The sequence below is a fragment of the Esox lucius genome, chromosome 11 (genome assembly GCF_011004845.1).
Source record: "Esox lucius isolate fEsoLuc1 chromosome 11, fEsoLuc1.pri, whole genome shotgun sequence".
Taxonomy (NCBI): Eukaryota; Metazoa; Chordata; class Actinopteri; order Esociformes; family Esocidae; genus Esox; species Esox lucius.
The window spans coordinates 2,555,422-2,578,180 of record NC_047579.1 but is presented as its reverse complement, the minus strand read 5'-3'; the positions used below and the strand labels follow the sequence as shown (position 1 = coordinate 2,578,180).

The window sequence follows — 22,759 nt, the reverse complement described above, 5'->3', positions numbered from 1 at the left end:
TGCGCCATTCAATGACTTCAAACGCTAGAGCAGAAATAGTCAGAAAAGGCGATTTTTTTATATACTTCCACGTAATGCAGGTTTAAGCGCAATTAATACCATATAGGATCAGATGTTTTCTTCCTATGCCAGTTGTTATTTTTCAGTTTCGTTGTGAAATGAGGTTACAGTAGTAAAATAAAAGAGGAGACCTGTTTTGGTGCTTTTTTTGAGGCTATGGAATTTTAAGCTTCATTCAGGTTGAAGAGGCTGAACAAAGGTTCGTTTTGTTATATTGAAGGAGAAATGTATTAAAAAACCGACAGACACGAGCAGTAGCTTAGCATTGTTTTTCTTTTTACTCTCCCTTCTTCTTCGCTCACATAGTTCAACATGTAACCAAACGGTGCCACCCAGTGGACATGAATATTATGAAATTACAATAGAGAGAGGACACAACACGTTTCAATTCACTTGCTATGGGAATGCGCTAGCGTTCCAGCTCAGCCAGCGTTCTTTTGCCGTTTTTGAGGCTAGGGTGAATTTTTATGCGTTCTATTGTCCTGCCAATACTACACTAAAAAGGAACACGTCACTAACTACCTTAGCCGATAGCCGGCCGGCACACCACAGTAAACTACTTACCCTCGTAGTTGTGCAGATAACTCGATACGTAGAGTTTGAATCCCTTGTTCCGCTTGCTTGTTGGAGCAGGGGGCCAGGCATCAACAATTTGATGGACATCACTAATGCTTATTTTAGGCAGGTCTTGGAGACATCTACTAAAAACTGAAATTTTGGGCGACGCGGGGTGATCGCCTTCTAGTCAAGCGTTTGAAGTCATTGAATGGCCCAAGTCATATTTTATTAAAAAGAGGACATTCTCCTGATTAAAATGATGCCCCACTTAAATGAGTCACGTACATTATATTTCTTTTTTTTCTGTACAACAGCCTTACTCATCTTGTTGTGAGTTTAGGTGTTTACTAATGCGAATTAGTATTAGTAAGTAAACCGGAAACTGCAATGCAGACTTCTAGACAAAAGCGGAAGTTCCTCACTACGCTGGTGCACAGGGTCTATAAAAGGCCACTCTAAAATGTGCAGTTCCATCACACAGCACAATGCCACAGATGTCGCAAGTTTTGAGGGCACGTGCAATTGGCATGCTGACTGCAGGAATGTCCACCAGAGCTGTTGTCCGTGAATTGAATGTTCATTTCTCTACCATAATCCATCTCCAAAGGCGTTTCAGAGAATTTGGCAGTACATCCACCCGGCTTCACAACCGCAGACCATGTGTAACCACACCAGCCCAGGACCTCCACATCCAGCATCTTCACCTCCAAGATTGTCTGAGACCAGCCACCCGGACAGCTGCTGCAACAATCCGTTTGCATAACCAAAGAATTTCTGCACAAACTGTCAGAAACCGTCTCAGGTAAGTTCGTCTGCATGCTCGTCGTCCTCATCGGGGTCTCGACCTGACTGCAGTTCGTCGTCACCGACTTGAGTGGGCAAATACTCACATTCGATGGCGTCTGGCACTTTGGAGAGGTGTTCTCTTCACAGATTAATCCCGGTTCTCACTGTACATGGCAGATGGCAGACAGCGTGTATGGCGTTGTGTGGGTGAGCGGTTTGCTCATGTCAACGTTGTGGCCCAAATTGGAGGTGGGATTATGGTTAGGGCAGGCGTATGTTATGGACAACGAACACAGGTGCATTTTATTGATGGCATTCTGAATGCACAGAGATATAGTGACAAGATCCTGAGGCCAATTATTGTGCCATTCATTCATGACCATTACCACATCTTGCAGCATGATAATGCATGGCCCCATGTGGCAAGGATCTGTACACAATTCTTGGAGCCTGAAAACATCCCAGTACTTGCATGGCCAACATACTCACTGGACATGTCACCCATTGAGCATGTTTGGGATGCTCTGGATCGCCGTATACGACAGCGTGTTCCAGGTCCTGCCAATATCCAGCAACTTCGCACAGCCATTGAAGAGTAGTGGACCAACATATCACAGGCCACAATCAACAACCTGATCAAGTTTATGCGAAGGAGATGTGTTGCACTGCGTGAGGCAAATGGTGGTCACACCAGATATTGACTGGTTTTTGGACCTCCCCGGACCCCCCCCCCCCCCCCCACAATACAGTGAAACTGAACATTTTAGAGTCGCCTTTTATTGTGGCCAGCCTAAGGCACACCTGTGCAATAATCATGCAGTCTAACCAGCATCTTGATATGTCACACCTGTGAGGTGGATGGATTATCTCGGCAAAGGAGAAGTGCTCACTAACACAGATTTGTGAACAATATTTGAAAGAAATAGGCCTCTGTGCTCATGATAAATGGGGGCAAAAACAAAAGTGTTGCATTCATAATTTTGTTCAGTGTATTTAGCAATAAAGTGAAGGGACTTTCCTTTAAACTCATCCATAAATGCTATCCATCAAAGAGCTATATTAAAAAAAATTAAGAAAGTCATTGATGTTAAATGTAGTATTTGTAATGAATGTGATGATTTGTGTGCATATGATTAATCTCATCATTATTATGGCCAAATATCCTATTCACAGAGGGAAGTTTCACAGGAAAGAAACTACACTATATTGATTTTAATGGAGAGCTCAGACAGTACATTTTTTCAATCACATGTTATTTTAAACAAAAATGAACATTATTCCCACTAGTATTTATTTACGTGTAGTCTTTTTATTTTTACGTTCCATTGTTGTTGTTTTTTAAGTTCAACTATTTCTGCTGTTGAAATCTCTAATAAATAATAATAATAAAATAGTCATAGCAACGCATAGCAACAGTAACTGCGGTGCTGAAATTGCGGAGAGAAGGCGCATGTGTGTTACGCAGTTCGTGGGGACGGAACTCCGTACGTCAGTCATATCGGGTAGTTAGATCAGACACTGAGAAAACGTACTTTTCCAAGGTTGCCACTTGACAGGTAAGAAATTACTACTAAGTTATTTTCTCTTATCCCATATTAGAACAAATTCCTGTATAGCATATGTCCTCAGTTGAACCAGGTAGCTTGTTCCACGTCGTTAGAACGAATAAAAACGGTTAACCCAAAATGTATAAACCGAGGTCAAGCAGTTTTACATTCATTCATATTTCCAAAAGACAATGAACGTTGTTTTAAACATTTTTATTTAAAATTATTATTTGACCTTTATGTCAACAAGAAGACAGACCGAGACCAAGGTCTCTTTTACAGTTGGGCCCTGCGTATTGCATGTTTACACATACCGGTTATGTACCGGGGTAAATACTGCGGTGAAGTTTTCTAATTTATATTCAAGATTCGGAATTTGATCGTCAATAGCTCATCAACGAAACCTACCAGAAAGACAGCAATTACATGTTCCGAATCTGATGGCGATAGCGAAACAATCAACACTCCCTGTTTTCTCTGTTGCGTTCAATTTTTAAAAGACGACATTACAGTCATGTCTATATAGACATATGGCAGATTCTCCGTGTATTCTCTGTTAAGGGAGCGTGTTGAACGTGTATATTGAATTTAGTTTTCCTGACAAACGCCAATTGCATTGCAAACAATAATAAAATAAACCAATCAAAGCAACTATAAAGTGCTCAGAATTCGGTGCCATAACATTTACATGGTTATTGTTTTGCATTATAAAAAAGTTAAGGTAAAAATACTTTGATTGTCTGTTATTAAAATAAAGGTCAGTACTTGAGACCCAAGGTAACTTTTATAATAGACCATCGGGGACAACTGCCCTACCATGAACATCATTCAGTCTTATAATTAAGGAAATTATTTATTATTAATTAAAACATTTTATTTCAGAGAAATCTCAATAGCTCTGACCCAATAAAACATCTGTTGAAATAACTAACTGATGTAGCTTCAGGGAGACCTGCTCTACCATCAGCATCCTTTAGATTGGCCTTTTTTCCATTTTGGACATTATTACTAGTTTATAAATCTATTTTTCAATAATTCTGTTCGATAGCTCGGACCCAATAAAACGTAGGTGGAAATAATCAACTGATATAGCTTCAGGGACAGCTACTCTATAATTTAGATTAGCTATTTTTCCATTTTGGACGTTATAACTAGTTTATAAAGCAACTTTTCATGAATTCTGTTCAATAGCTCGGACCCAATAAAACGTATATGGAAATAATCAACTGATATAGATACAGAGACACCTGCTCTACCATCAATACCCTTGAGATTGTATATTTCTCCATTTTGGACATTATTATTAGTTTAAAAAGCATGAATTCTGAATTATGTTCATGAATTCTGTTCAATACCTTGGACCCAATATACTTTATATGGGAAAAAAAATAAACTGATATAGCTTCAGGATGAGCTGCTCTACCATCAACATCCTTTTGTTTTCCAATTTTCCAATGTAGGACATTATTAAATATTTATATATTTTTCATGAATTTTGTTCAAATGCTCAGACCCACTAAAACCTATATGGAAGTAACATGGAACTGATATAGCTTCAGGGACAGCTGCTCTACCATCGACATTTATTTCCTTTATTTTGGAAATACTTCAATTTGGGAAATAAGCAGTTGTCCCTGAATCTATATTGGTTCGTAATTTTGAGACAAGCTATTGACATTTACATAAGCAACTGACGTTTTTTTATCAACATGACCATATAATGGTGCACTTATAAGACGGTGCCTTAACCCTTGCATCCTAGGAAAGCAGTTTTTCATGTTCTTTTTGACTCTGAAAGATTAATATGAAACAGAAATGGAAAAACAAGGAGTGTTGATTGTTCACTGTCGCCAGCAGGTTCAGAATATGTCATTGCTTTCTTTCTGGTAGCTTTGGTTGATGAGGTATTGACATTCAAAGTCCGAATCTTGAATATAAAGCAAACTTCACCGAAAGTGGGGTAAATGTGGTTTTATATTTGATATTCAGAGTTGCTTGTTAGTAGCGCTCCCCAAAAACATCATACAAAGACGACAGCAAAATATATAGAATCAGGTGAAGGTAGAGATCAAGGTACACTCTTTGGTTTGTCGGTTTCGTTACGTTTTCAAAAAAAGATTTTACATTACTTACAATGGAGGAATATTAAGTAGATGAGGTTAAGGGATCGTCTTAAATGTGCCTTGGGCAGAAATCATTGTTTAGAGATTTCAATTTTATTTCTCCATATTTACAGTTATAAAAAGTGTTATTTGTTTAGACTAAACATTATATAAAACACAAATAGGCTAAGCCTAAATCATTTTACAGACGATGCCATTATCCAAGGGACATTTTAGCTCTAAATCAATTTATACTTTGCTCATTGAACTCCCTTGTCCCAGTACCCCCTTATAATTGCTGTTTTTCCTTGTACTTACATTTTTCATTCTGAACAGTATTTTGTAATAGCGGTAATAGCCCGTGCACAGACCTCTGGAGGGGCAGGGGCCAAACCCAAGAAAGGGTATGCACGGCAATTAGAAAAATATGTAATTAAAAAAATAAATACCTACACTCGCAGGAGACATAACCAAGCTTTTTAATGCATAACAACAATAAGTATTCCTTTTATATACTATTTTCCAATAAGTTAGCTGTGCTTCCTTTCTGATGTACCACTTTATTGCATATTACAATGAAAAACCATACACAATGTCAAGTATATTTTGGTCTTTATTAACGGAGACACCTAGAACAAGTTATCAAGTAAGCAACAATCAATGAGCTTCCAGGACAGGAAACTGGGCAAAGCCCTGCACGCGTATGGTTTGAACCTGACCAAAACCTCCAGCATGTTTGCACTGCAACCATCAAAAAGAGCAGAGGAGTCCCAATAGGGTCACTAAAGCACAGCACCATGGTTTGAATAACAGCCTAAACCAGGGGTGGGCAAAATGTTTGGTTCAAGACTCAAATAGGGATTGTGAAGTTAAATGGAGAGCTGCGCATATTTTTATTAGATGTAAAATGTGTTTGTCAAATTCTATTTGTTGGCCAGAAAAGCACAGTTACTGATAAGGTCTGTAATAATGATGTACTTTGGATCAAGTGTAAGATGTTTATTAGAGGGTTGGAGTGCTTTTAATATCTGCAAAAAACAGAAATTGAGCCAGATTGAATTGTATTCATGGTTACATTTGCAAATATGCCATAATGAAAAGCATTATGTACAGCAGCCAGAATCAGTATATTTGTCTAATGAGACTATAGAAAGGATGAACAGACCTCCTGAGCTGATAAATATATTAACTGATGGTATATTCATTTCTGAATACAAATGTCTGCCTACCAAAAGGATGTGATCCAGATGAGCATAGTAACGTTATAGATTTAAGTTAATGTAGCTACTGTAGCAATGCACTATTGCTGCTGAGCAATACATTCCGAACTAGCACCAGTAAAGCTTAAGGTGACTAGCTAGGTAGCCAGCGATTATTTTAAATATTAATTGTATCTCTTTCAGTTTTTAGGGAATTAACTTTAGACTTTGTCAGACAGGGAGGGCTAAAACAGCCAAGAAGAATTGGTTCACACACTGGTTTACTGGTGAGAGCATGTTGTATGTTAGTTAGCTGGCTGCTCATATGTTGATAACTGATATAATGAGGTAACCAGCCAGTGGGCAGTGCATTAAACACAGGACACGCTGTAAGTTACAAAACCATTTGTAAGGAGAGGGGTGTTCTGTTTTTCACTTGGGTGCCTATTTGTCATGTTACTACGTACTCTGGTCATGTTTAGAAATATATGATTTTCTTAAAATAAAACATCCAGACAGAAGGGCACTTGGTCAATGGCAGGGCAGAGGGTCAGGGGCCGTTGCCCCCTTTTGCACCTGCCTGTGCACTTGCCTGCCCATATGGACTAGTGATGTACAGTAAAGTTTGCTATGTTCCTTTACCTTTCCTTACAAAGGCCCTTCTGCCCTGCCATTGACACCTTTCCTTAAACCTATCATTTTCCCCATTATTTATCTTTATTTTGTAAAGATTACAACTTATTACAACTCTTGACATATAGATGTGTTTTACAGTAAGTTCCTATCCAGGTGACACGTACCTCTAAAAAACAATTGTATATTAATCTATGCAATTCCTTTTTAATAGCTTATTATCCATATGAGATGGAGAGCTACAAACAAAGAGTGGTGTGTTCCTCTACCTAACTTCTCAAAAGTACACCTCTTATATTTCCTATAATTGACCTATAAGTAAATTCTCTGTAGTTTGTTAAAAATAGTTTTATCAATACAGCTCTGTTATCAAACATAGATTAACTTTTTTAATAACTTCCTATCAAGAAGACATGTACTTCTGAAACCACATTTATTTTTGTCGCTGACCTTTTCTAGAGTACAGTCCATGGATTGGTCGTATTCATTTTCAGTAATTTTAGCATTTTTTGTCCTTTGATCTCTACCACTATTTTTTAATAGCTCACTATCCATATGAGCTACAAATCTACAAACAAATGTGGTGTGTTCTTTACCTTTCCTCTAGAAGGTACACCTCTTTTTTTCCAAATCTACCATTTTGTTATTACAACTCTTACCTAATTTACTAACTTTTTTCAGTAGCTTCCTATTCAGATGACATGTACCTCTAAAACCACTTACATTTTGTGCACTGACATTCTTTACAATCCTTTTTTAATAGCTCACTATCCATATGACCATGAGATATGACCAGTGTGCTGTGTTCCTTTACCTCTCTTCTGAAAGGTACACCTCTTATTCTTTCCAAATTAATTATCTGTATTGTATTACTACAATTCAAAAACCTAATTGACATTACCTTTTTTAACAAAGAACCGCGAGGCCTTTCAGACCAACAGTGTCAGCCAGAGCCGTACACTGTTTCTCGTCATTAAGCATACAAATCGGGCCCTATTAGCATACACATTCTCCTCCGCAGCATCAACATCCAGCCAGAACATCAGTTTATGTACAGGTTCGTCATCAAACTATATAGAATAGTTAAAAAAAATAATGAATTACAGAATGAGATGGGTGAGAAGCTCAGCCATCCGTGAGGAACTCGGAGTAGAGCTGCTGCTCCTTTGCATTGAAAGGAGCCAGTTGAGGTGGTTTGGACATCTGGTAAGGATGCCCCCAGGCCGTCTCCCTAGGGAGGTGTTCCAAGCACGTCCAGCTGGGAGACCTCGGGGTAGGCCCAGGATTAGGTGGAGAGATTATATTTCGACACTGGCCTGGGAACGCCTCGGGATCCCCCAGTCAGAGCTGGCAAATGTGGCTCAGGAAAGGGAAGTTTGGGGTCCCCTGCTGGAGCTGCTGCCCCCGCGACCCGATACCGGATAAGCGGATGAAAATGAGATGAGATGAATTACAGAATTTGTTTGTTTTAAATAGTTAATGAATTTGAAAAAATACAAGAATGGATTTGTATTGAAGGTCTTATCATACAAAAGAAATGAATAAAAAAAAATACATAGAGTGATTATTTCTAAGAACACAGGCTATAGTATTTTCATTTATTTATTAGTCCCTATCAATGTACAACATTTTAATTACCCAACACTTAAATTATTCAAAATAAATCCATTACAGTTTAGTTTTCATCAAATTTTCATGAAAATAAAATACATTATCAACGAGTTTGCAACAATCAAAGGACATCCGCATGAATAGCCTTACATAGACCTTAAACAAGGTTGCTTGTTAAACACTAAAAATTGAAATGAATAACACATAGGCTACAGCCTATTCGTAGAAATAAAATTGATAGATCCAAGGATATGTAGCCTCTTTCCAAGTCTCTCTTGTATTATTCAATGAATTTGATTTGTGAATTTGATTAGCAGAGTAAAAGGATGATCAAAGGATGATTTACAGTAGCCTACACTGTTACTGTGCCTCCTGTGGTGACGCCTCTCCCTGGGGAAGCTCAACTACATTGCTCCCTGTCTCCGGTCTATTAGCCACCACTGTCCATTCTTCCAGCTGCTAGCACCGCATTCACGAAACACCCCAGACTCTCCACTACTACACACACCTGTTCCTCATCCCATCACCCAGTTAGAGTGGGGAGAACAAGTATTTGATACACTGCCGATTTTGCAGGTTTTCCTATTTACAAAGCATGTAGAGGTCTGTAATTATTATCATAGGTACACTTCAACAGTGAGAGACAAAAATCCAGAAAATCACATTGTATGATTTTTAAATAATTATTTAGCATTTTATTGCGTGACAAGTATTTGATCACCTACCAACCAGTAAGAATTCCAGCTTTCAAACACCTGTTAGTTTTTCTTTAAGAAGCCCTCCTGTTCTCCATACCATACCATACCATACCATCTTCTTCTGCTTATCCGGGGCCGGGTCGCGGGGGCAGCAGTCTAAGCAGGGATGCCCAGACTTCCCTCTCCCCAGACACTTCCTCCAGCTCTTCCGGGGGGACACCGAGGCGTTCCCAGGCCAGCCGGGAGACATAGTCCCTCCAGCGTGTCCTAGGTCTTCCCCGGGGTCTCCTCCCGGTGGGACGGGACCGGAACACCTTCCCAGGAAGGCGTTCCGGAGGCATCCGAAAAAGATGCCCAAGCCACCTCAGCTGACCCCTCTCGATGTGGAGGAGCAGCGGCTCTACTCTGAGCTCCTCCCGGGTGACCGAGCTTCTCACCCTATCTCTAAGGGATCGCCCGGCCACCCTGCGGAGAAAGCTCATTTCGGCCGCCTGTATCCGGGATCTTGTCCTTTCGGTCATGACCCAAAGCTCATGACCATAGGTGAGAGTAGGAACGTAGATTGACCGGTAAATCGACATTACCTGTATAACTGCACCTGTTTGAACTCGTTACCTGTATAAAAGACACCTGTCCACACACTCAATCAAACAGACTCCAACCTCTCCACAATGGCCAAGACCAGAGAGCTGTGTAAGGACATCAGGGATAAAATTGTATGCCTGCACAAGGCTGGGATAGGCTACAGGACAATAGGCAAGGAGCTTGGTGAGAAGGCAACAACTGTTGGTGCAATAATTAGAAAATGGAAGAAGTTCAAGATTATGGTCAATCTCCCTCGGTCTGGGGTTCCATGGATTAAAATCTTGCAGTGCACGCATGGTCCCCCTGCTCAAGCCAGCGCATGTCCAGGCTCGTCTGAAGTTTGCCAATGACCATCTCGATGATTCCAGAGGAGGAATGGGAGAAGGTCATGTGGTCTGATGAGACAAAAATAGAGCTTTTTGGTCTAAACTCCACTTGCCATGTTTGGAGGAAGAAGAAGGATGAGTACAACCCCAAGAACACCATCCCAACCGTGAAGCATGGAGGTGGAAACATCATTCTTTGGGCATGCTTTTCTGCACAGGGGACAGGATGACTGCACCATATTGAGGGGAGGATGGATGGGGCCATGTATTGCAAGATCTTGGCCAACAACCTCCTTCCCTCAGTAAGAGCATTGAAGATGGGTCGTGACTGGGTTTTCCAGCATGACAACGACCTAAAACACACAGCCAGGGCAACTAAGGAGTGGCTCCGTAAATCTTTGGAAGGAGCTGAAACTCTGCATTGCCCAGCGACAACCCCGAAACCTGAAGGATCTGGAGAAGGTCTGTATGGAGGAGTGGGCCAAAATCCCTGCTGCAGTGTGTGCAAACCTGGTCAAGAACTACAGGAAACGTATGATCTCTGTAATTGCAAACAAAGGTTTTTGTACCAAATATTAAATTCTGCTTTTCTGATGTATCAAATACTTCTGTCATGCAATAAAATGCAAATTAATTACTTAGAAATCATACAATGTGATTTTCTGGATTTCTTTTTAGATTCCGTCACTCACAGTTGAAGAGTACCTATGATAAAAATTACATACTTCTACAGGCTTTGTATGTGGGAAAACCTGCAAAATCAGCAGTGTATCAAATACTTGTTCTCCCCACTGTAGCTGGCTAGCTTAGCTAGCTAGCTTTTTTAGACTCCTCCATCCAATAAACTCAGTGTTATGTGCTGATAAACATTGTCTTGTCGTTCTGTAGCCGAGTTTTGTGTGTTTTCCGAAATGCTTCCTCCATGCGCGCTCGCTCTTTAGTAAACCGAACAGCCATTAATCCATGTTTATGGGAATTACACCACTCCTTTGCGCGGTATATAGTAGCGATCATGCTGTATTTGTAGTTTTTAAAAACCTGTATTTTGGTTAACCGAATACTATTCAAATAATAACACATGCTATTCGCATAGTAAAATCTTGTCCAATGCATGTCCCATTTACAGGCCCCTCGGGCCATACACAATGTTCCTCAATGAGTTTCCAGAATTCTTGTCTAACCTTTGTAGTCAAGGCAGATAGTATTAAGATTTTTGCCGATTTCAATATTCATTATGGAGAAGTCCAATGATCCTCTTCAAAAAGCCTTAATTGACTCAATTAGTTTAATCCAATATGTCTCAGGTCCAACACACTGCCACAATCATACCTTAGATTTAGTCCTGCCACGAGAAATTGTAGATCTAATATTATCGGATCATCGGATCACTGTCTTATTACATTTACCGTTAAAACAATAAATCCACTGGCTCCACAAATTAAAAATTCTCAGACTACAAATAGATTTCTTGATATTCCTACAAGCTCGCTCATCAACGACAGAGTAAATAAATCTGCAAATGATCTAATCAAGGATCTAAACTCAGCACTGCAAAATACTTCAGATACGGTTGCACCACTAAAACAAAAGAAATACGCAACAAGAAATTTGCTCCCTGGTACACAGACAATACTAGAGCAGTCAAGCAGGCCTCCAGAAAATTGGAGCGAAAGTGGCGCTCCACCAAGTTGGAAGTATTCAGACTACCCTGGATAGACAGTACACTACAATACCGAAAAGCACTCACATCTGCTGGATCAGCTTATTTCTCCAACCTGATTGAGGTGAAAAAAAACTATTACAGACCAATATCGAACCTCTCGCTCCTATCAAAAATCTTAGAAAAATTTGTTTCCCAACAACTGTATGCCTTCCTGAAGACAAATAACATTTATGAAATGCTCCAGTCCGATTTCAAAACCCATCATAGTAAATGAGACTGCACCCGTGAAGGTAACAAATGACCTTCTAATGGCCTCAGACAAAGGTTCCACATCCGTCCTGTTGCTTCTTGATCGTAGTGCTGCTTTTGACACTATTGATCACTCCCTTCTCTTTGAGAGACTGGAAACCCATATTGTGCTACATGGACATGTTCTAGCCTGGTTTAAATCTTATTTATCAGAAAGATATCAGTTCCTATGTGTGTATGGCATATCCTCTGACAAATCAAAGGTATGTTTTGATGTTCCTCAAGGCTCAGTTCTGGGCCCATTATTGTTCTCCCTATATATGCTGCCTCTGGGTGATGTAATCCAGAATCACAATGTCTATTTCCACTGATGACACAGTTATATATTTCAATGAAGCATGGAGAAGCCCCAAAATTTGCTACTTTGGAAGCATGGGTTTCAGATATTAGGATGTGGATGACGGAGAACTTCTTGCTTTTAAACTCAAGAAAAACAGAAATACAAATTTTAGGACCCAAAACAAAGAGCTTTTTTGTCAGATCTCACTGTGAACCTCGCCGGCTGCATTGTCGTATCTCCAAATTTTTAAGAAACAGGGTTCGTACGGGTGCTTGAAATTCTTGAAAGTGTTTGAATTTTGATGATGTGTTTTCAAGGTTATAAAAGTGCTTACATTTTGGATAAAGTGCTTTAAAATGCTTGAAATTGTAACTGTATTTATTTCACAACCAATACCTAATCTGCATGAATAGTTTGTTATTTAAATGGAGAAATAAAATGTTGGAGATCGTAAAATGAAACCTGCTGTGCTCGCTTGTGCATGTGTGACTGCGATCTGCCAGTCTATTCCTTGTGTCACTCCGCCCCCATGAAACCACTACTGCACCATGCCGGGAGGTTGTCGTTTTAATGAACGTTGGCTGGAAGATGCCAAATATAAACGGGGGCAAACACCATGAGTTGCCGCTTGTAAAGTCTGCAAAAAAGACGTGCAGCTTTTCACAGTGGGCGAGTCTGCTCTCTCAAGTCACATGAAAGGTAAGTCATAAGATGTTTCAAGTAGCGTTAAGCCTGAAGTACGTTAGCCTACTGTACACGTTAGCGCCTATTTGTTTACGCTAGTAACTGCTAGCTAGGAATTCGCAGGCTAACAGGTCTTTCAGACAGGACCAGAATGTGCTGCGCTGGCCGCTGATTTTTTTTATTTTCATGGTGTTTTCATTTTGATTTACGTGCATGTTTGGATGCCCCGTTTCTATTGGCCGCGCAGTTAATCGTCACAGAGCACAATGCCAAAAGTTCAGCTATTTTTAACTTTGCCCGCTGCGTGCATTCGCTTTCTTTAGTCGTGCAAGCCATTGAAATAAATGTTTCATAGCGCGGTGCATTCCGTGTCCTGTCTGAAAGGGCCATTAGTGAGAGTAGGCTACTTGGTGTGATAATGACGTAATGTTAGTATTGCATGTCCGTTATAGCACATTCATTTGTGCAATATGCAGTGAACTTAGCAAAAGTTACAGCACAGTAACTGTAACGTTAACTTCCTGCAAACGTAAGCCCAGTGCATAAAAACTTGTTGATTGCTGAACAGAAATCTTGTCAGATTGAGTGTCATACAAGTAGCCTACTGTAAGTTTGAGGATGGGTTAGGCTTATGCAATATTTCACTGCTCTTTTACAGCAGATAAATGTATGTCTTGCCAGTGAAATAAACTTTTTATTTTCCATTAAATTAATATAGCCTATTTATCAGGCAGGTCCCTGATGCGCGGGTCAATATATAAACAACCCGCACCCGACCGACGTTTTCAACTAACCCGCCCGCAACTCGGACCGCAAAAAAAGAATTAAATATTGTACCCGACCCGCATTTTTTAAAAGTAGTAAATGCTCACCATTGTAGCGTCAAATTCACTTAACATGAACAGGCGTTCTACGTGCTACTTTAGAGTCGCTGTCCATTCCCGAAGTGCTGAAATATACCTTATATGGAATCGTAACTTTGTTTTTTCCTCATAAATGCAAACACGACAAATAAAAGACAAAATACTTTTTTAAAAAGACAACATAATTTTTTTTTTCAAATTTATAAAAATTGATGGATTTATAGCGTTTTGGGAGGGAAATTGATGGATTTATAGCGTTTTGAAAAGGAAAAAAAATATTTGAATTTATCATCAACAATATTGTTGTTTGATTTAATAATCATAGTTCAACATGTTCAGACTGAGCAAAAAAATTTTTAACAGGATATATTAAATATTCACTAAATGTGTGAGTCCAGGTAAAAAATTTCATTTTTCTGAAAACTATTGAAATGGATTAATCGTGTTTTGGAAAAGAGTTCCTCATTTTACTTCTTATGAAATCCAGGCAATTAGTTGATGAAAAAATTACTAAAATTAAGATACAATTAATACAAAACAAAATTTGCTTTAAAGAAAGGCTTTGTGCTTTCTGTTTTTAGGTCTCTGTGAAAATTTTAAAGCAGTCTTTTAGTGCCGCTTTCAGAGCACTCATGTCCATAACGGATTCCCCAATTTTAAAGAATTTATCCCCAACTAGCTTTGTGGTGTCGGTCTACGAATTGCAGGGGCATAGAATTTATAGGGACGCTAGGGACGTGTCCCTAACAATATCCAGTGACACTGATATATCCCTAGCAATAATTTTGATCAAAACTTAAAATATGTTTATTTATATATTGATGATCCCCACCAATTTCAAAATCAAACCTACGCCACTGACGTATTGTATAATGTTAACTTAAAATAATAGTAATTAAAAAATGTGGCAGAATTGGATCTGGACGGGAAAGATAGCTTATTCTCTACCTGCAGATGAGCTTGTGCGTCATCTTTGCGCAAGTTATTCAGCCAATATTAAGCGTAGGCCTATGTATTTCATAGAAAATTGTGTCTAGTACTATATAAATTACAAAGGTTAAATTGGCATCTTTATTTCAAATGACCCGACCGACCGTGACCCGAATATCATTAAAAATATTTTTGGATGACTCGCAATTTTGGATCAACCCGCGCATCACTGCTGTGCACTATCTGCGTCTTCTGGGTTAAAATGGAATTACAGGTTGTTGTTGCACTATCTCAGATTATGTTCAAATTTTGTCTATAAGAATGTGTCCCAAAACCAAGGCCTGTATTTCTGTTCAAATCCTGTCTTTATATTTTCAACCCTTGAAATTGCTTTAGTTTTACAGCCTGGAAATCACTATCTGTGAAGCAATATTTGGACTAATATAATCAAAAGTATAATTCATAGGTAGCCCAAACTTTGTAGGGTGGAAGACAAGTTTATGTAGATTTGCCCTAGATTTGGAAAAAAAGTGTGAAAAGACTGAAGGGTAGCATAAACTTTGAGCAAAATCTAGGGTGCAGCAACTGTTTTCCTGGATTTGGTCTAATTTGACACAGAATGATTCAGCTGCATGTAATTTACTCAAATCCTCCCCATCAGTGCCACTCTCCATAGCTGTCTTACTAGATGTAATGTTATGAACCATGAAGAGATTAAACATTTTAAAGGTGATAATTCTGGATGTATACAGCAATATAGTTAACTTATAACTATCATTTTCAGCATCTTACTAATAATTGTATTGATAAAACATAATTAATAATTTGTAAAAAATTATTTCCTATTTTTGTTATTATTTAGGAAAAAAGCATCAAGACCTGATGCGAAGTCATCTGAATCCAGGTCCAGTAGTAAGCGATTTTTTTGGGCAGAAAAGCACAGCTACATCCATCCATACAACCAGCAGGGACAGTACAGTGGAAGCAGCCGGTGGAGTAGCTCCTCTAACATCCACATCCACTCCTGCAGTCCAGTCTTCTAATCCACATCAGGCAACCAGCAAGACTACAAGCATCATAAAATCATTTGTGAGCTCTAATCCAACACTTCAAGCAGAAATATGCTGGGCAACAGCCACTATTCTTATCATGTGAGAATGCAGCAGATGTTTTCAGAACCATGTTTCCTGACAGTGACATTGCAAAGCAGTTTACTTGTGGGGAGAGAAAAGCAGCATACCTCACGACATTTGGGATTGCTCCTCATTTCTCTTCCCTAATGAAGGCCAAAGCCAAGAAAGAGTCTGAATATGTATTTCTGTTTGATGAAAGTCTAAATAGGGAAATTGACAAAAGCCAGCTTGACATGCACATACGATTTTGGAATGATAACCAAGTGAACTCAAGGTACCTAACATAATTTTTCATGGGTCATCACACTGCAGAACAAATGCATGAGAAGGTTGAAAAAGTGTGTTCAGATATAGGCTTTCAGAACCTGATTCAGCTGTCAATGGATGGCCCAAATGTTAATTTCACTAGCCCAGCAGAACATTGACAAACAAACAGGCAAGAAAATGTTAAATGTTGGAAGTTATGGATTGCATATACTAATGTTAAGTATATGCTTCAGAGCAGGGTGTGCATCCACAGACTGGGAGCTGGGAAATGCTCTGACAAACCTTAAATGGCTATTCAAGGATGTTCCAGCTCGTAGGGAGGACTACACAGAAGTCACTGGTTGCACATCCTTCCCTCTTGACTTCTGTAGTCATCGGTGGCTGGAAAATGTGGAGGTGGCTGAGCGTGCCCTTCAGATTTGTCCCTCTCTGAAAATGTACATTAGTGCTGCTAAAATGAAAACCGTTACAGAATCACTTACAAAGTCTTTCAAGACGGCTGAGAAGATTGTGCAAGATGCCCTCTTCCCAGCAAAGCTGAAATTCTTAGTATTGGTAGCTAAGGAAATCACACCATTTTTGAAGTTGTACCAGATGCACAAACCCATGTTGCGGTTTATGTGCGGTGATCTCACAAATATGCTGAAGGGTCTAATGGAGAAGTTTGTCAAGCCCAGTGTCATGAAGGATGCAACTACCCCTGTAAAATGTTTTCAAGTTGATTATGCTAACTCAGTCAACCGCATTGATGTCACCAAAATGAGAATCGGATTTGTCACAGAGCGAGCCCTAGAAGAGCACATGAAACAAAACTCCTCTGAGAAGCTGAGCCTGGAGTTCAGACAGAACTGCAAGCTGTTTTTACTGAAGATGGTGTCTAAACTGTTTGAAAAGGCACCACTTAAATATCCGCTTGTTAGAGGCCTGTCTGTCCTTGATCCAAGGGTGCTCCTCAAAAACAAAGAGACAAGTGTCAGAAAACTCAACACTGTTTTACGACTCCTCGTGGAATCTGGCCGCATTGAAGAACAAAGCTGTGATGACATTCTGAGGGAGTTTGGGCAATTTTATGACCACAATCTGATGTGTGCGTCAGATTCATTTAGGAATTTCAACCCACAGATGGGAAGGTTGGATGAATTCTACCATGAACATTTATCAAACAAGGTAGAGTTTCGCCATCTCTGGGAGGTAGTAAAACTTGTCCTGGTCCTCTCCCATGGTCAAGCCTCTGTTGAGAGAGGGTTTTCTGTTAACAAAGAGGTAATGGTGGATAACCTGAAAGAGGATTCTCTTATTGCTCAGCGGATCATTCATGACCATGTAAATCATATTGGAGGGCTGCTCAACATAGTCTACACGAAGGAGCTACTCCTCTCTGCAGCTGCTACCAGGCAGAAATACCACAATTATCTGGATGACCAAAAACATTGAAAAAAAGATCAGCAGACTGCTCAGAAGAGAAAGCTGAGATCAAGGCCAAAAAGAAGAGAATGGAGGAGGACATAAGGGTCCTTCTGAAATCTGCAGATAGTAATGCAGAGAAAGGTGAATCGTTTGGAAAACTCAGCTTTATCTCGAAATCAAATGGTCTTCGCAGAGCTGCAAAAGAAAAACAAAAAAGTCTGGAGGCTGTAGAAAAACAGCTAAACGACAAGCTGAAGGAGCTCAAAGACACTCCTTAATAGGTCCTTAATGTATTATATGGCCTTAACGTGCAATGTTTGGTGTTTAGTGCAGTTTTTTGTTTTGTTTTATTTAACAGAGTGATAAAGGCCAATTAAGTGGATTTGTTTAGTTTTGCAGTATTTTGTGTTGTTTGGTGTATTTATTTATAAAAATTGTTACAGGATAATGTCCACCAAAGTCAACTTTAAGTTGATTTTGTTTACATTTACACATCTTGTTGAGTTGATTGTTAAATTAAGTTAAATATGCACTTGAGGTTATATACCATATACATAAAGTGCAACTTTTGGCCTAATCTGTAAAAAGCACATGTAGCACTTTTGGCCGCATACTTTAGCACTATTTTGTGTTGTTAATTCTGTGTTTGACAACTCAAGTTGTTTTGATTTGCACAATATTGTTAAAAAGGTCAATGAGGTGAATCTGATTGACTAACTACCTCAAAGACGAATGTTTGCATTTTTGTATTTTAAATAAATTAATTGAAAGTGAAGTAAACCTGTAGAGTCATTTTGTTTGGGGTAATAGACTCTGTGCACCAGCGTAGTGACAAACTTCCGCTTTTGTCTAGAAGTCGGTATTGCAGTTTCCGGTTTACTTACTAATACTCATCCGCATTAGTAAACACCTAAACTCACAACAAGATGAGTGTTGCTGTTGTACGGGGAAAAAAGAAATATAATGTATGTGACTCATTTAAGTTTCAAGGTACAAGTGGGGCATCATTTTAATCAGGAGAATGTCCTCTTTTTAATAAAATGTGGCTTGCGCCATTCAATAACTTCAAACGCTAGACTAGAAATAGTCAGAAAAGGCTATTTTCTTAATATACTTCCACGTAACGCAGGTTTAAGCGCAATTAATACCTTATAGGACCAGATGTTGACTTCCTATGCCAGTCGTTTCAATTGTTTTTGAGGCTAGGGTGAATTTTTATGCGTTCTATGCCAATACTACACTAAAAAGGAACACGTCGCTAACTACCTTAGCCGATAGCCGGCCGGCACACCACAGTAAACTACTTACCCTCGTAGTTGTGCAGATAACTCGATACGTAGAGTTTGAATCCCTTGTTCCGCTTGCTTATTGGAGCAGGGGACAAGGCATCAACAATTCGATGGACATCACTAATGCTTATTTTAGGCAGGTCTTGGAGACATCTACTAAAAACTTAAATTTTGGGCGATGCGGGTGATCGCCTTAAGTAAACCGGAAAATGATATGCCAATATCTGGCTAAAGCGGAACTTCGTCCATACGGTTGTGCACAGAGCATATTGTTTTTACAAATATCTGATCCTTCTGCTATTTCGAAACACAATTTTGGCTGTTTATAGCGTTTATCTCTATTAATGTGATATAAACACTAGATAATAAATTTGACTATGTATTGGTATGTAATTCACAGTGATGTAAGGTGCTGGAAAAAGCTTTAAAAAAGACCTTGAAAGTGCTTGAATTTGACCTTGGAAAAGGTTTACGAACCCTGAAGAAACCTCAGCATTACCCTTGACCCTGATGATGACCTGATTGATGAACATATAAAATATGTCTCAAGAGTTGTTTATTTTCATCTTCGAAACACTGCAAAAATCTGAAACATTCTATCAAAAATGTATGCAGAAAAACAAATCCATGCTTTTGTTACTTCTAGATTAGATTACTGCAATGCTCATCTTTTCGGTTACCCTGATAAATCAATAAATTAACTTCAATTAGTGCTGCACACGGCTGCTAGAATCCTAATTAGAACAAAAAGTACTAGCCTCTTTACACTGGCTGCCTGTTAGGGTTAGGGCTGGTTTTAAGGTTTTATTGTTAACCTATAAATCAATACATGGACTTGCTCCTACTTACCTTGCTGAAATTATCCAGCCATACATACCTACAAGTAACCTTAGATCGCAAGATGCAGGCCTTTTAAATGTACATAGAATTATAAACAAACTGCTGGATGCTAATTAAGGTTAGAAATACAAACTCAGTGCAAATTTTCAAGTGTCTGGCCCAGGAGCGTGAAGGTGACCAGAAAGGCTTGATACTGTCCACCCTTGCTGTCACGCCAGGTGTGCTCTCATCGCCACTGGAATGCCCTCCCTCCAATGCCATTCGACGGTGAAGTCACAGGCTTGTTGTTGTCTCTCAGTTGCACACTTGTGCAATTGGGCTGTACTCTGCTGGCAATACTCTGCCCTCTTTCAAGGTAGTTGCGGTTGGTGGGTGTCCCTTTGGTTGATGCTTGGCAATGTGGGTGGATTGATTTCCTGCCTTTTGGGCCCTGTCCAGGGCCTCCCCCGGATAGGGCCACAGTGTCACTGCCCCCCCTGTCTCAGCCCCAAGGTCTTATGCTGCTATATTATTATGCTTGGGGAGTAGGGTCAGTTCTCCTTCTCCACTACCAATCCTTGTAGATCTAAGGAATGCATTTTTAAAATGTTCCCTATCTCCTGCAGTTTTAACCTAGGAGGACATGAGGTCTTGGCCCATACCTGAGGAGTACCAGGCTTGAAAGAACCGTTGCTGTCCCTGTCCAAAGTCCACCTGGTTGTGTTGCAGATCAAGACAATACCTGATGATTTCAGCTGCTGCTGAACTGACATCTCCCCCCTCCCCTATGTTGTCCCTGTCTTTGTCCATCTGGTCATGCTTCTGACCTGGACTAAGTTTAAATAGACTCAGCCCACATGCATTTATTAATTATTACAATTTGTAATCTTAATATGTTCACCCGGCACAGCCAGAAGAGGACCGGCCACCCCTCTGAAATTCAACACTACTGTTGTTTGCTCCTTGGGGCCAGGTGTTTTGTAAAAGCACTTTGTGACAACTGTTGATGTAAAAAGGGCTTTATAAATAAATTTGAATGATTAATTAATTTGCATATTTTCTTCTCCATGCATTTTTTGCACCCCAGTTGATTATTTGCAACAAAACGTTTGAGTGTCTTGAAATAACCTAAATAGTTTAGCTATTTCAAGAGTGTTGTATCTGTCTGAAAGGCATCTTACAATTGATTACTTTTCAGTGTCAGTTATATCTCTTTTTTGGCCCATTTTACCTGAGGTCATGAAGCTGCCTAATAATTGTGCACACCTTGATATAAGGTGTTATTCACTGTTGCCACACCCTCCCTCATTACACAAATACATATCACCTGAAAATGATTAAATCCAATGAGCATTCAAGTTTATATGGTTTAGGGTTGGAAAATGTGCATAGAAATAATAATACTATCAGAATACTCACTTGCCTAATAATTGTGCACGCAGTGTATACTGTCATTCAAAAACAGAATGTGTTGTGAAAATGTATATCAAAAGATGTAAATAGTGTATTTTACTGTCAAGATACAATTTCAGGTCGGTACAAAACCCTTCATTATACAAAAAATTACAAAATAGATGTTCAATGAATTCTGTGTCTAGTTCACAAAATCTGCATGCTTTGGTAACACTGGGTATACATGTTACATGTGACAACAATCTCCGTTATTCTTCATATCAATGGGCTATGGGGTAGGGTTCTTACAAAGAAAAACATCCAAGACCAGCAGAAGTTTGCAAAAACCAACATCAAGTCTCCCAAGAGCACGTGGGAAAACGTGTTATGGTCTGATGAATCCAAGGTTGAACATTTTGGCCATAATTCCAAATGTATGTTTGGCGCAAAAACAACACTGCACATCACCCAAAGAGCACCATACACACAGTGAAGAAGGGTGGTGGCAGCATCATGCTTTGGGGCTGTTTTCTTTCTTCAGCTGGAACCAGAGCCTTAGTCAGGGTGGAGGGAATTATGAACAGTTCCAAATATTGCAATATTGGCACAAAACCTTCAGGTGTCCGTTAGAAAGCTGAAGATGATGTTGACCTTTCAGCACGACAACGACCCAAGGAACACATCCAAATCCACAAAAGAAGAAGATGAACGTTTTGGAATGTCCCAGCCAGAACCCAGACCTGAATCCAATTGAACATCTGTGGGGTGATCTGAAGTGGGCTGTGCACAGGAGATGTCCTCACAATCTGACAGATTGCCACGTCAAGATGTGCCATGCTAATAGACTCCTACCCAAAAAGGCTGAGTGCTGGAATAAAAGAAAAAGCTGCATCAACAAAGTATTAGTTTAAGGGTGTGCACACATTCAACCAGGTTATTGTGATTTTATTTTTTATCCCCCTCAAAGATTTCAGTTTGTTTTTCAATTGAATTGTTCACGTTATAGGTCACATTAAAGGTGGAAAAAGTTCTGACATTCTTTTACATCACAAGACCTGGAATTTTTACAGGAGTGTGTAGACTTTTTATCTGCATATCCAGGGGGCAAAGAAACAAATTACAACTACTCACATTCCTGTAATTGAGTAGCTTTTCTATGTACTTGTACTTTTGTAGTATTTTTCAAAGGCTGTACTTTTACTTAAATACATTTTGAATGAAGTGAAGTACTTACAGTTGTGCTCAAAATGTTGCATACCGGTGAAGAATTGGTAATATATGTTACATTTGGAAAGAAAACTTCAATGAGCAGGCAAAACACGTCTTTTATTTCTTATGGGATTCTCATTCAATTGTATGTTTTAATAGAATGGCACAATCATAAAACAAAACATGTCAACAAAGAAAAAACGTAACTGACCCCTGTTCAAAAGTCTGCATATCCTTAATTCTTAATACTGTGTATTGCCCCCTTTAGCATCAATGACAGCATGCAATCTTTTGTAATAGTTGTCTATTACAAAATAATTCTTGCAGGTGGTATAGCTGCCCATTCGTCTTGGCAAAATGCCTCCAGGTCATGCAAAGTGTTTGGTCTTCTTGCATGAACCGCACGTTT

The 22,759-nt window shown here is 39.4% G+C and overlaps 2 protein-coding genes across 3 annotated transcripts in view; both read left to right on the top strand.

Moving 5' to 3' along the window:
* Positions 1 to 2,861: 2,861 nt before the first annotated feature.
* The window catches only part of antkmt (adenine nucleotide translocase lysine methyltransferase), a 47,310-nt gene continuing 27,412 nt past the window's right edge, over positions 2,862 to 22,759 (top strand). The window contains exons 1-2 of one of the 2 annotated variants that reach the window (XM_020051239.2): positions 2,872 to 2,960; positions 7,649 to 7,713. In XM_020051239.2, the coding sequence (XP_019906798.1) occupies positions 7,661 to 7,713 (53 nt within the window). In that variant the 5' untranslated portion in view covers positions 2,872 to 2,960; positions 7,649 to 7,660. Of the gene's footprint in view, positions 2,961 to 7,648; positions 7,714 to 22,759 lie in introns of both variants that reach the window. The other variant, XM_010864989.3, reaches the window with a different exon arrangement.
* LOC117595255 lies at positions 12,533 to 18,489 on the top strand. Its single transcript, XM_034295288.1, has 2 exons — positions 12,533 to 13,056; positions 15,697 to 18,489. Exon 2 carries the CDS (start codon positions 16,352 to 16,354, stop codon positions 17,666 to 17,668), a length of 1,317 nt encoding a protein of 438 aa, XP_034151179.1. The 5' UTR covers positions 12,533 to 13,056; positions 15,697 to 16,351; the 3' UTR covers positions 17,669 to 18,489.

Excerpts from the sequence above, each read along its gene's own strand:
- LOC117595255 (XM_034295288.1), top strand. The coding sequence starts at position 16,352 with ATGGCCCAAATGTTAATTTCACTAGCCCAGCAGAACATTGACAAACAA.